Source organism: Coregonus clupeaformis, chromosome 37 (genome assembly GCF_020615455.1).
Source record: "Coregonus clupeaformis isolate EN_2021a chromosome 37, ASM2061545v1, whole genome shotgun sequence".
NCBI lineage: Eukaryota > Metazoa > Chordata > Actinopteri > Salmoniformes > Salmonidae > Coregonus > Coregonus clupeaformis.
The window spans coordinates 30,858,203-30,873,171 of NC_059228.1; the positions used below are offsets into that span (position 1 = coordinate 30,858,203).

A 14,969-nucleotide genomic window follows, 5' to 3' on the forward strand; every position below is an offset into this window, starting at 1 on the left:
TCCTAAAGAGGTCTGCTTGGCAGAAGTAGACTGTGATAAAATCACCAGTAGCTGAAGATGTTACTGTCAGACTGGAGTGTGAGTTTGCTCGATGGTGAGACTCAATGCCAGTGTGGCCAAACTGTCCTCCTCACCTGTCTCTAATGAAAGTGAAACAACATTATGGCATGCCATTTCAAGATTGGAAGAGTTTCCTAAGGCATGAACCGTTTCTGGTGATCAGGCTACAGATTTGCCAGTACAGTCCTTAATTCAGTTTCAATATTAAATGGCAGCACAGCAGTGGGCCTGCATGTGAGCAGCAGAGGGATGTCTTTGGGAGCGAGCCCCATGCGGCCTCCACAAGTCTACTTTGCAGCCCCCTGTGGGCGTAGTCCCGGTGGCCAGGCCCTGGCACGGCGCCCTGCCAGGCTGGCATTGTGGTAGAGTGGTGCTGGAAGGGTGCCAGCGGGAGGCATTAGTGGTGATTATAGGGGTGCAGGCGAAGGAGGGGCTACACTGTCATCATGTTGCGTAACCACTTCCAGGCAAGCCCCCCCCAGGGAGCGACTGCCAGTAAAGGTGTTGTAGACTGTCTCTTGCCTCTATTGATTAGTTATTATGAGATGATATGGAAGGGGAGGGCTGGGGGGGATTACTATGCTCTTTATGCCCGTTAACCTCGAATTGCACCAAAGAGTCTTGTCAGGCTTCATTTGCTTAATCCTAGCGTGTTCGAGGCAGTATAACGCTATTTAAGCTTTTAACAGCATTTTACTATTGTTGATACTTCTCAAGCACCCAAATGGTATTTCTCTGGGTCATACAGCGTTTTTAATTTGATGGGGAATCTTTTAAGAAGCCTTTTCCCGCTTTATCTGTGTGATGTATGGCAGACAGGTTGGGAGAACTGTATAATGGCCCATTAATAATGGCCCATTAATTATTCTGTCTCGCTAGCACTCAGCTCAGCCTTTTCGCCTCACTGAGTTCAATTGAATTAGTCAAAATTGGTGGGTTTCACAGTCACACTGTGTACACACTGCCCAGTCAGTGTCACACAGCCACAAGGGTCCAGCATCATTCTGTGTGGTTTGCATTAGTATGGATCTTTCTTATGAAGGACCATGATTCATTTGAATGCAGATAGATGGCTATTGATTCCATTTTCCAATTTTGATTCTCCTAATCGTTCATATGTAGGCCTACTCAAAAGCATGTAGGCTAATCTTACCTGACAATCGTATGGCGAGAGAGAAGCCAGCATGCCACGATGTGTGTGATGGCACCCAGGCCTGTTGTGGTCTGTGTAGCTTCCTGTTGAGGAATCACTGTGAGCAGAGCTGGCCTGGACGTGATGTGACACACGCTGATCGATGTGGGCATGTCAACATGCCTCCTGGTCAGAGAGGCCAGTCTATCAGCACCCAGCCCTCTAATCAGATGTGGCAGCCTGTTGCCTGGCAATGGGCGCCATCTTCCCTGAGTCAAACAGATTCTCTCTCGGCTCCCTAAATGCTGACTGAAAGCTGTGCTGCTGTGTGAAGAGGTGGATTTAGGGACCGGTGTCGTTATCCTGACTCCCCTTTCATTGGTGGTTTCATCGATGACTTCATTCAGTGATGATCCCTCTTTTAGAGAACATCCCTTCTGAGACCTATTTCATATGTCCTAGAAATTCTAAGTGAATGAAAAGAGATGGATGAATTCAAACCTGTTGGAGCACATCATCCCAGCTCTCATCTAGGCCTATACTTTTGTTGCCTAGGAGACTTAGCCCACTTTGGTCTTATAATAATAATAATAATATGCCATTTAGCGGACGCTTTTATCCAAAGCGACTTACAGTCATGCGTGCATACATTTTTTCTCGCTTTGTGGCACAAACCGGCCAAAGCGCTCGCATAGTGCAAGTTTCTGGTGAAACAGAGTCACTGTGATCAACAAGCATTTCAATCACGCTTCCAAAGTGTTCTCAACTGAAATAATTGTCTCGCACTGATGATGCTGCCTCCGTTTTTCTGCTTCTGGTGTTGCATACCGAAAATAACGTACAGTGGGGAGAACAAGTATTTGATACACTGCCGATTTTGCAGGTTTTCCTACTTACAAAGCATGTAGAGGTCTGTAATTTTTATCATATGTACACTTCAACTGTGAGAGACGGAATCTAAAACAAAAATCCAGAAAATCACATTGTATGATTTTTAAGTAATTAATTTGCATTTTATTGCATGACATAAGTATTTGATACATCAGAAAAGCAGAACTTCATATTTGGTACAGAAACCTTTGTTTGCAATTACAGAGATTATATGTTTCCTGTAGGTCTTGACCAGGTTTGCACACACTGCAGCAGGGATTTTGGCCCACTCCTCCATACAGACCTCCTCCAGATCCTTCAGGTTTCGGGGCTGTCGCTGGGCAATACAGACTTTCAGCTCCCTCCAAAGATGTTCTATTGGGTTCAGGTCTGGAGACTGGCTAGGCCACTCCAGGACCTTGAGATGCTTCTTCCGGAGCCACTCCTTAGTTGCCCTGGCTGTGTGTTTCGGGTCGTTGTCATGGCCCCATCCATCCTCCCCTCAATACGGTGCAGTCGTCCTGTCCCCTTTGCAGAAAAGCATCCCCAAAGAATTATGTTTCCACCTCCATTCTTCATGGTTGGGATGGTGTTCTTGGGGTTGTACTCATCCTTCTTCTTCCTCCAAACACGGCGAGTGGAGTTTAGACCAAAAAGCTCTATTTTTGTCTCATCAGACCACATGACCTTCTCCCATTCCTCCTCTGGATCATCCAGATGGTAATTGACAAACTTCAGACGGGCCTGGACATGCACTGGCTTGAGCAGGGGGACCTTGCGTGCGCTGCAGGATTTTAATCCATGACGGCATGGTGTGTTACTAATGGTTTTCTTTGAGACTGTGGTCCCAGCTCTCTTCAGGTCATTGACCAGGCCCTGCCGTGTAGTTCTGGGCTGATCCCTCACTTTTCTCATGATCATTGATGCCCCACGAGGTGAGATCTTGCATGGAGCCCCAGACCGAGGGTGATTGACCGTCATCTTGAACTTCTTCCATTTTCTAATAATTGCGCCAACAGTTGTTGCCTTCTCACCAAGCTGCTTGCCTATTGTCCTGTAGCCCATCCCAGCCTTGTGCAGGTCTACAATTTTATCCCTGATGTCCTTACACAGCTCTCTGGTCTTGGCCATTGTGGAGAGGTTGGAGTCTTTGATTGAGTGTGTGGACAGGTGTCTTTTATACAGGTAACGAGTTCAAACAGGTGCAGTTAATACAGGTAATGAGTGGAGAACAGGAGGGCTTCTTAAAGAAAAACTAACAGGTCTGTGAGAGCCGGAATTCTTACTGGTTGGTAAGTGATCGAATACTTATGTCATGCAATAAAATGTAAATTAATTACTTAAAAATCATACAATGTGATTTTCTGGATTTTTTTTTAGATTCCGTCTCTCACAGTTGAAGTGTACCTATGATAAAAATGACAGACCTCTACATGCTTTGTAAGTAGGAAAACCTGCAAAATCGGCAGTGTATCAAATACTTGTTCTCCCCACTGTATATGGAACGCTAGGGCTATGCTTGCAGTGTAGTGTCCCAATTAACCTACTGCTTAGAAATCATTCAGCTCTTGTGGTCACTTCTTTGACGATGATGGCTTTTTGAGAACATTTCATCAGAGCTGTCTGCAATGAGCTCATGTGAAGGCAACAGGGAGGGAGGGAATCCCATCTCCCTTCATGAGTATCTGGGACTAGCAGCATGTTTACTAACTCCCTGTGGCTGTCCCTGGCCATGTGGTGTTGGTTACCACTGCAAATGCACAGTGGCTACGGGCCATGCTGAGGGAGCCTCCTACAGCCCAGTAGACATCTGTGTCTGTGGTGGAGCTAATTTGAGCTTCATGTCGTAGCGTAGCGGCTAGGTTAGTCAGGTCTGCCTCCCTCCCAGGCCCAGACAGATCCCTGACCAATGGGACAGACTAATCCTAGGCAGGGTCTGATCAGGCTAATCTGCCCACATGACCTGCCTCTTAACTGAACTCCCTCCCCTCCCCCACCCCACGACCACAACAAAACGGTAGTTAGCTGTATAGGAGATGCCAATGCTACACACCCCCTTAACCTCACCCTTGGTGGGGTCAGGATGATAACAACACAACACTCCACCTATAGGAGATGCCCAAGCACCCTCAGCCGTCCTATCCACCGTCTTCACCCAGCATTGGTGTTAACAAGCCACCTCGTTACAGGAAACGGCTAAGCCCCCCTTTGAACCCTCTCCTCCCTGCGATGGTGATTAGGCTGCTGCACAACGCCCATATAATTCCCCAGCCCAGCCAGCTCAGGGATTGTCTTACTCCCACCACAAGCACTGAAAGTGTTGTTTTTGTCTGGCAGAGGAACTATTTTGGACTCTGTCAGCACCATTCACTGGGCTTGTGGGATAGAGAGGACAGGAGGAGGTGTGTGGGCTGTTGATCCTCCTCCTTGAAGTAAACAAGTACTTATGCAGACATGCATACATGCAGAGTAGAGACACAGACACACACACACCTTAGTCTTGCTCTCAGTGTCGCCTCAGGTTCACGAAGAGTCTATCCTCTTGAATACGCGATGGTGACTAATTGCTCACATTTGTTTTTTTACACCGTTTTTTATAAAGTGTGTGGAAGGGGGACATTTCTTCCCACATTTTAACAGTGATGGTTTATGAATGACTCATTAATGAATGACTCATTCAGGAGTATTGATGTTTCCCTTTTGGTGTCTGCAAACACAAAACTCAAAACTTTGTGTCTGTCAGAGTCATACTGTGTACACTGTACACCAGAGGTTGGTTGATCCTGCCAGTCGGTGCCTCAGGTCCGGGTTGTGAGAGCAAACACAAACAGACAGACGTGACCTGGTGACATCACAAGTACAGGCCAGCCTGTGTTTCAGCGCTGGGTAAACACACCCGGAGGAGAGAAGAGAGGAGAGGAGGAACGGAAGAGGAAGAGGTGAGAAGGCTCGGTTCATCACAGCCACACACAATAGCTCTGCTCAGAAAAAGGGATGTACTGACTCTTGCACTCCTCCTCTGTACCTCAGCCTTATTACCTCTTTCATTGTTCTCTCCCTCCTTCTTAATCCCTTTCCCTTTCATCTCATCACTCCTCTTCCCGTCCCTGCAACTCTGCCCTCAAGTCGGACCATTTAAAGCATATTGTGATGATGATGGATATGGAAAGACTGAGAAAGAGCCTACTTAAAAACCGCCAAGAGCTCCGAATTTTAGCCACCAAACCTCATAAATGTTTCATAGTATCATAAATGTTACCATAAGCATATACAGTGCATTCTGAAAGTATTCAGACCATTGACTTTTGCCACATTTTGTTATGTTACAGCCTTATTCTAAAATGGATTAAATTGTTTTTTCTTCCTCATTAATCTACACACAATACCCCATAATGACAAAGCAAAAACAGTTTAAAATAAATAAATTGGTAATTTATTAAAAATACATAACTGAAATATTACATTTACATAAGTATTCAGACCCTTTACTCGGTACTTTGTTGAAGGACCTTTGGAAGCGATTACAGCCTCGAGTCTTCTTGGTTATGACGCTACAAGCTTGGCACACCTGTATTTAGGGAGTTTCTCCCATTCTTCTCTGCAGATCCTCTCAAGCTCTGTCAGGATGGATGTGGAGCGTTGCTGCACAGCTATTTTCAGGTTTTTCCAGAGATGTTCGATAGGGTTCAAGTCCAGGCTATGGCTGGGCCACTCAAGGACATTCAGAGACTTGTCCCAAAGCCACTCATGCAATGTCTTGGCTGTGTGCTTAGGGTTGTTTGTCTGTTGGAAGGTGAACCTTCTCCACAGTCTGAGGTCCTGAGCGCTCTGGAGCAGGTTTTCATCAAGGATCTCTCTGTACTTTGCTCCGTTCATCTTTCCCTCGATCCTGACTAGTCTCTCAGTCCCTGCCGCTGAAAAACATCCCCACAGCATGATGCAGCCACCACCATGCTTCACCGTAGGGATGGTGCCAGGCTTCCTCCAGACGTGATGCTTGGCATTCAGGTCAAAGAGTTCAATCTTGGTTTCATCAGACCAGAGACTCTTGTTTCTCATGGTCTGAGAGTCCTTTAGGTGCCTTTTGGCAAACTCCAAGCAGGCTGTCATGTGCCTTTTACTGAGGAGTGGCTTCCGTCTGGCCACTCTACACTAAAGGCCTGATTGGTGGAGTGCTGCAGAGATGGTTGTCATTCTGGAAGGTTCTCCCATCTCCACAGAGGAACTCTGGAGCTCTGTCAGAGTGACTATCTGGTTCTTGGTCACTTCCCTGACCAAGGCCCTTCTCCCCGATTGCTCAGTTTGGCCGGGCGGCCAGCTCTAGGAAGAGTCTTGGTGGTTCCAAACTACTTCCATTTAAGAATGATGGAGGCCACTGTGTTCTTGGGGACCTTCGATGCTGCAGAAATTTTTTGGTACCCTTTCCCAGATCTGTGCCTTGACACAATCCTGTCTCGGAGCTCTACGGATAATTCCTTTGACCTCATGGCTTGGTTTTTGCTCTGACATCCACTGTCAACTGTGGGACCTTATATAGACAGTTGTGTGCCTTTCCAAATCATGTCCAATCAATTTAATTTACCACAGGTGGACTCCAATCAAGTTGTAGAAACATCTCAAGGATGATCAATGGAAACAGGATGCACCTGAGCTCAATTTCAAGTCTCATAGCAAAGGGTCTGAATACTTATGGAAATTTTTTACATTGCAAAAATGTCTAAAAACCTGTTTTCACTTTGTCATTATGGGGTATTGTGTTTAGATTGATGAGGATTTTTATTTATTTAATCAATTTTAGAATAAGGCTGTAACGTAACAAAATGTGGAAAAATGGAAGTGGTCTGAATACTTTCCGAATGCACTGGACACTGAGGGTACAAATCATTAAGGACACCTTCCTAATATTGAGTTGCACCCGCCTTCTATTCCCTCAGAACAGTCTCAATTCGTTGGGGCATGGACTCTACAAAGTGTCGAAAGCATTCCACGGGGATGCTGTCCCATGTTGACGCCAATGCTTTCCACAGTTGTGTCAAGTTTGCTGGAGGTCCTTTGGGTGGTGGACCAATCTTGAAACACACGGGAAACTGTTGAGCATGAAAAACCTAGCAGCGTTGCAGTTTTTTACAAAAACCGGTGCACCTGGCACCTACTACCATACACCGTTCAAAGGCACTTAAATCTTGTGTCTTGCCCAATCACCCTCTGAATGGCACACATACACAATCCATGTCTCAATTGTCTCAAGGCTTAAAAATCATTATTTAACCTGTCTCCTTCCCTTCATCTACACTGATTGAAGTGGATTTAACTAGTGACATCAATAAGGGATCATAGCTTTCACCTGGATTCACCTGGTCAGTCTACAGTATGTCATGGAAAGAGCAAGTGTCCTTAGTGTTTTGTACACTCAGTGTATATATATTATTCCCCTTTATCATAATTGGAGGGATTGGAGTCCCAGACACTTGTGCAGAGCGTGTGGAGACCCAGTGGAGGGTGGGCTTCGACTGAGCTGTATCCTATACTCCTGTCTTAACTCTCCTCAAATGGGATGACTGTCAGCAAATCTATTCCCCTTCCACCATGGTGATAGTGGAGACATCTGCATACTGTGTGTGGAAATCGAGAGAGTAAAGAGGTAGGGCCCAATAAAGCCCTTTGAATTGAATTGGTAGGAAAGGGAGAGCACTGGAGGAGAAATTTGACTTTGACTAGAAGAGAGGGTCTTGATCGTAAATATATCTAGTGTGGGAGAGTGATAAAACCAGTGAGGGGAGGTGGTTGGGGGAGGAGCCCGCTCATAAACTTCTATTTTCTTGTCCCCCTGCAGATCTGCTGAAGTGTGAACTTTCACCTCTCTCCCCTTTGGCCTGTTCTGTAAAGAGCTTCTGTTGTTGAGGAGCGAAGACTCGGCTGTACTTGGCTGTGCAGGAGACACCAGTGAAGGTCGACACACTTGCAGCAGCAACAACAACTACCATCAACAAGGCCCCTAGTGTCAGACGTCTGTGACATTCCACAAACGAGTCCAAGAAAGAGGGGGAGTCCAGGAAGGAGACTGAGAGGGAGTGTGAAAGCTAGAGGATGAGTGTTGTACCCTGAGAAGATTCCACTCACTTTTTCTCTCTGAAGACTGGACTAGACAGGACACACCCTGTCCAATATTGCAATAGGAACATTAGTCTCTGGACTCCATCAGACAAAACAAACCATTGGAAAAACTAACCACAGTTGTATTGATTTTTTGTCCCTCTAGCCCTTTTTCGACACCCACTGATTTTCACTCAGTTTTTTTCTGCCACTCTGCAAAGATGGCCCTGTGTATTTTGTCATGGGGGCGGACTGTTGAGTGTTGATCCCGGGGAAGAGGTGACTCACAGCCAGGACCATGTCTTGGAAGAGGAACTACTTTGCGTCCGGAAGCGGTGGGCTGCAGGGGATCTTTACCCCACGCACCATGACATCCATCGCCCCCAGTAAAGGACTCAGCAATGAGCCGGGCCAAAACAGCTGCTTCCTCAACAGCGCATTGCAGGTAGGGATACAAACACACACACACGCCTGCTTGCACGCGCACACAGCACATTTTTTATCTGAATTTTAAATTCAAGACTTTCTTAGAAATTACAGTTAAGTCGGAAGTTTACATACACTTAGTTTGGAGTCATTAAAACTTGTTTTTCAACCACTCCACAAATTTCTTGTTAACAAACTATAGTTTTGGCAAGTCGGTTAGGACATGCATGACACAAGTAATTTTTCCAACAATTGTTTACAGACAGATTATTTCACTTATAATTCACTGTATCACAATTCCAGTGGGTCAGAAGTTTACATACACTAAGTTGACTGTGCCTTTAAACAGCTTGGAAAATTCCAGGAAATGATGTCATGGCTTTAGAAGCTTCTGATAGGCTAATTGACATCATTTGAGTCAATTGGAGGTGTACCTGTGGATGTATTTCAAGGCCTACCTTCAAACTCAGTGCCTCTTTGCTTGACATCATGGGAAAATCAAAAGAAATCAGCCAAGACCTCAGAAAAAAAATTGTAGACCTCCACAAGTCTGGTTCATCCTTGGGAGCAATTTCCAAATGCCTGAAGGTACCACGTTCATCTGTACAAACAATAGTACGCAAGTATAAACCCCATGGGACCACGCAGCCGTCATACTGCTCAGGAAGGAGACGTGTGCTGTCTCCTAGAGATGAACGTACTTTGGTGCGAAAAGTGCAAATCAATCCCAGAACAACAGGAAAGGACCTTGTGAAGATGCTGGAGGAAACAGGTACAAAAGTATCTATATCCACAGTAGAACGAGTCCCACATCGACATAACCTGAAAGGCCGCTCAGCAAGGAAGAAGCCACTGCTCCAAAACCACCATAAAAAAGCCTGACTATGGTTTACAACTGCACATGGGGACAAAGATCGTACCTTTTGGAGAAATGTCCTCTGGTCTGATGAAACAAAAATAGAACTGTTTGGCCATAATGACCATCGTTATGTTTGGAGGAAAAAGGGGGAAGCTTGCAAGCCGAAGAACACCATCCCAATCGTGAAGCACTGGGGTGGCAGCATCATGCTGTGGGGGTGCTTTGCTGCAGGAGGGACTGGTCCACTTCACAAAATAGATGGCATCATGAGGAAGGAAAATTATGTGGATATATTGTAGCAACATCTCAAGACATCAGTCAGGAAGTTAAAGCTTGGTCGCAAATGGGTCTTCCAAATGGACAATGACCCCAAGCATACTTCCAAAGTTGTGGCAAAATGGCGTAAGGACAACAAAGCCAAGGTATTGGAAAGCCCTGACCTCAATCCTATAGAACATCTGTGGGCAGAACTGAAAAGGCATGTGCGAGCAAGGAGGCCTACAAACCTGACTCAGTTACACCAGCTCTGTCAGGAGGAATGGGCCAAAATTCACCCAACTTATTGTGGGAAGCTTGTGGAAGTCTACCCGAAAATGTTGACCCAAGTTAAACAATGTAAATGCAATGCTACCAAATACTAATTGAGTGTATGTAAACTTCTGACCCACTGGGAATGTGATGAATGAAATAAAAGCTGAAATTAATAATTCTCTCTACTATTATAAATTCTCTCTACTATTATAAATAAAGTGGTGATCCTAACTGACCGAAGACAGGGAATTTTTACTAGGATTAAATGTCAGGAATTGTGAAAAACTGAATTTAAATGTATTTGGCTAAGGTGTATGTAAACTTCCGACTTCAACTGTATATGTGACCCACCAAAATAATGTTAAACTAACACTTCTCAAAGTGTTCACAAACTAACACCCCTAGAGTGTTGGTACCTAACACCATGGGTGTTGCAAATTCCGACTTTAGTGTTAGGGAATAACTCATGTAGTGTTACAGTATTTTTTTTGGTGGGGGAGGTTCTTTTAACGTTGTAGGTTGTAAAGCCTTATTTGCATATTTCCCAGCATGCCTTTCAATTGAACATGAGCGATACCCACCCATGACTGTGTTTGTTATTGACAGAGACATAGTTGTTGTATTCAATAACTTTTATTCCTGAAGCCTTCACCAAGTGAGTGACTGCCTAAGTGAATGTGTTTGAGTTAAAAGTCAACCCTTTATATATTATGCATTTCATAAGGCCTTTAGTTATTGCCTTGTTATCCTCAACATTTTGCTCTTAAAATCTTGGTTTATGTGCCACATCAGACCTGCAAGTCACAATAAACTGGTTTGTGAAGTGATTATTAATTCCTTATGGAATCCAGCCAGAGGGAGGACATCCAACAATTTGAATATTTTATCACCCACAACCTGCATTCAGAATGACTGCTATTGTTAAGGACACAACAATCAAGACTACCTAAACCATCTAAACTGGAACAACCATCTCAGTAACGGGTGCAATAAATCCAACCCCTTACAGATTGGATTAGTTTAGAAAAGTTATTTATCTTTGTATAGTATAAGATCAATTAATCAGTCAATATGCATGCAGAAATATAGATATTAAAACAAATTATTCAAAAAATCTACCTGCAACAAAGCATTCTGGGAAAAATTATAGAGGCCCCTCCCACGTCTTTTTCACTCAGAGAGTTAACGGAAATGAACTCAACACAGTCGAGTAACAACAACACCACACAGTGTTGACTCCACTGTGATTCAAATAACACTTAATTTATTCACTATATGTGGGGGCAATTTCAATCCCACTGGTGTTAACCCCACCAGAATCAACACTTGGGCTGACCCCATTTATTTGTTTGTCGATAGGCTGTTGGTCGACCGAGATTTCTTTAGTCGAGCAGTAGCAAAAAAAAAAAAAGTAATGTCTGAGTGGACTAATCCATTGTGGAGGCTGTGGGGATGGCACAGTCCATCACTCTAAGACATGTGCTACTGAAATTGAATATGGATAAGGACAATGGTGATAATAATATTATTTTATAAGAAATGCGCTTTCTCCCGCGTTTGATAGCGGTCGCTGTCCGCGGTTCAGAAACATCAGTGTGCTGTTGAATTGGCGCCTTTCCCTAGACCATGTTGCTGTGTGCATAATAGCAATATTAACCAGCATATTGGTGTTGAGAACAATGCGGCGGAAGCAGCAGCGGAGTTAGGAGACGAGAAAACAGCCCATGCCTTAATTGTCTAAGAAAAGGAGAGAGGAAACCCCAACTTAGTAGCCTAACTGTTAAATGTGCCTGGCTTTATTTATCATCCATATATATCTACAGAAACAAGACAGATCCTGCTTCTGTTGCCTGTTTGTTTAATAGCCTACTGATTCCGTGAGCACCAAGCCTCATGCAACCACAACATGTCGGATAAACAATATCGCAAATTCGGCTATTTTTTATCTTTGCTATGCTGTAATGAAGGCTTTACACTTTTTTTGTTAGAACAGCCTTTCTGGTATTATTTAGCTCAGTTGGTAGAGCATGGCGCTTGCAACGCCAGGGTTGTGGGTTTGATTCCCACGGGGGGCCAGTATGAAAAAATTAATAAAATAAAAATGTATGCACTCACTAACTGTAAGTCGCTCTGGATAAGAGCGTCTGCTAAATGACTAAAATGTAAAATGTAAATGTTGTTTACACCGTTCCAAATTGTCTGAAAAATTATATTTATAATAATAACCCTCCTTTTTCTTGATCTCCTTCTTATTGTTATTATTACTACTATTATTATGATCATCATTATACTAATAAGAAATGTCATTATCATTACTAGGTTTAGTATAGCAGCCTTTTATAACCACCATCGAGCTGTAGGCCTAAATGTGCATCCTTTTTAGTCTTAATACCGTAACTTATAAGCCTATATTTTAATATTTATATAGGCTACTGTATCAATCAATCATTACTTTATTAATGTCATCACAAAGCATACAGTGAGGGAAAAAAGTATTTGATCCCCTGCTAATTTTGTACGTTTGCCCACTGACAAAGAAATAATCAGTCTATAATTTTAATGGTAGGTTTATTTGAACAGTGAGACAGAATAACAACAAAAAAATCCAGAAAAACGCATGTCAAAAATGTTATAAATTGATTTGCATTTTAATGAGGGAAATAAGTATTTGACCCCCTCTCAATCAGAAAGATTTCTGGCTCCCAGGTGTCTTTTATACAGGTAACGAGCTGAGATTAGGAGCACACTCTTAAAGGGAGTGCTCCTAATCTCAGTTTGTTACCTGTATAAAAGACACTTGTCCACAGAAGCAATCAATCAATCAGATTCCAAACTCTCCACCATGGCCAAGACCAAAGAGCTCTCCAAGGATGTCAGGGACAAGATTGTAGACCTACACAAGGCTGGAATGGGCTACAAGACCATCGCCAAGCAGCTTGGTGAGAAGGTGACAACAGTTGTTGCGATTATTCGCAAATGGAAGAAACACAAAAGAACTGTCAATCTCTCTCGGCCTGGGGCTCCATGCAAGATCTCACCTCGTGGAGTTGCAATGATCATGAGAACGGTGAGGAATCAGCCCAGAACAACACGGAAGGATCTTGTCAATGATCTCAAGGCAGCTGGGACAATAGTCACCAAGAAAACAATTGGTAACACACTACGCCGTGAAGGACTGAAATCCTGCAGCGCCCGCAAGGTCCCCCTGCTCAAGAAAGCACATATACAGGCCCGTCTGAAGTTTGCCAATGAACATCTGAATGATTCAGAGGAGAACTGGGTGAAAGTGTTGTGGTCAGATGAGACCAAAACCGAGCACTTTGGCATCAACTCAACTTGCCGTGTTTGGAGGAGGAGGAATGCTGCCTATGACCCCAAGAACACCATCCCCACCGTCAAACATGGAGATGGAAACATTATGCTTTGGGGGTGTTTTTCTGCTAAGGGGACAGGACAACTTCACCACATCAAAGGGACAATGGACGGGGCCATGTACCGTCAAATCTTGGGTGAGAACCTCCTACCCTCAGCCTGGGCATTCAAAATGGGTCGTGGATGGGTATTCCAGCATGACAATGAACCAAAACACACGGCCAAGGCAACAAAGGAGTTGCTCAAGAAGAAGCACATTAAGGTCCTGGAGTGGCCTAACCACTCTCCAGACCTTAATCCCATAGAAAATCTGTGGAGGGAGCTGAAGGTTCGAGTTGCCAAACGTCAGCCTCGAAACCTTTATGACTTGGAGAAGATCTTCAAAGAGGAGTGGGACAAAATCCCTCCTGAGATGTGTGCAAACCTGGTGGCCAACTACAAGAAACGTCTGACCTCTGTGATTGCCAACAAGGGTTTTGCCACCAAGTACTAAGTCATGCTTTGCAGAGGGGTCAAATACTTATTTCCCTCATTAAAATGCAAATCAATTTATAACATTTTTGACATGCGTTTTTCTGGATTTTTTTGTTGTTATTCTGTCTCTCACTGTTCAAATAAACCTACCATTAAAATTATAGACTGATAATTTCTTTGTCAGTGGGCAAACGTACAAAATCAGCAGGGGATCAAATACTTTTTTCCCTCACTGTATGAGTCATTCCCTATTTGAAATGCAATCAAGCATTTTAGCTTTAAAATAAAATATCAAAGCGAACCTTGAATAATTAGTGTAAACAATAAATAAACTGTTCCATTTCGGCAATTGCATTCACGAATGCATGTGACTGTTTTCAGTCTTTGCTGTAATAAAGGCTTAAAAAACAACAACAACAACAACAACAACAACATTAAAACAGACTCTCTGGTACGCATATAATGTATTTAGTGTTATTTACATGGTTCCAAATGGTCAGAAAATTTATATTGTAATCTAACAGCACCTGTTTGGCACACATAATATGCACGCAGTGCTTGCTCCTTACCTTATTTTCTTGATCTCCAGTATTTTCCACAACTACTCAAATTTATTCCACACATCTGACTTCCCCTTTACCTCCTGAGCAACCATTAAACATTCCCCCGTATGGAGTTTATTTGTCATGTCCTCTGGATCCATTTAGTTGTCACATGTGACAGTGTTTGGAGATTGTTATATCCAATTTATTGACGTGATTATGATATGCTATAGGTCCTATTGGTCACGTGCATGAGATGCATACATGTGTCACGTAAAGAGAGCAAGGGTTAAGGCAATAGGGAATTGTTTTCCTAAACATAACTTTTCAGTCAGAAATGGCTATAATTATGTTGCAGCTTCAGCAACCCGGACAGCGTGATAAACACTGTTGATGTTCTGTGGTGGTCGCTGCAGCAGGGAGGAGAGAGAGACAATGGGTGCTAGTCACACAGTCACTAGCGGTTTTTCTTTTTACACAGTCTGAGCCCGGCCCGGCACAATCAAATCAATTGCGGTCGGACTCCCTCTAGTCATTTGTGTGTCTTAATGATTTCCTCAAACAGTGCACTTAAAGCATCAGACAAGCTCAGTGCATATAGTTGATTTGA

The 14,969-nt window shown here is 43.7% G+C and overlaps 1 protein-coding gene across 6 annotated transcripts in view; it reads left to right on the forward strand.

Annotated features, from left to right (window-relative positions):
* Window positions 1–14,969, forward strand: part of LOC121553315 (inactive ubiquitin carboxyl-terminal hydrolase 54) — a 115,718-nt gene that overhangs the window by 45,298 nt on the left and 55,451 nt on the right. For all 6 annotated transcript variants that reach the window (XM_041866339.2, XM_045211609.1, XM_045211610.1 and 3 more), the window contains one exon: window positions 7,896–8,600. In XM_041866339.2, coding sequence (XP_041722273.2) covers window positions 8,454–8,600 — 147 coding nt within the window. In that variant the 5' untranslated portion in view covers window positions 7,896–8,453. The remainder of the gene's footprint in view (window positions 1–7,895; window positions 8,601–14,969) is intronic.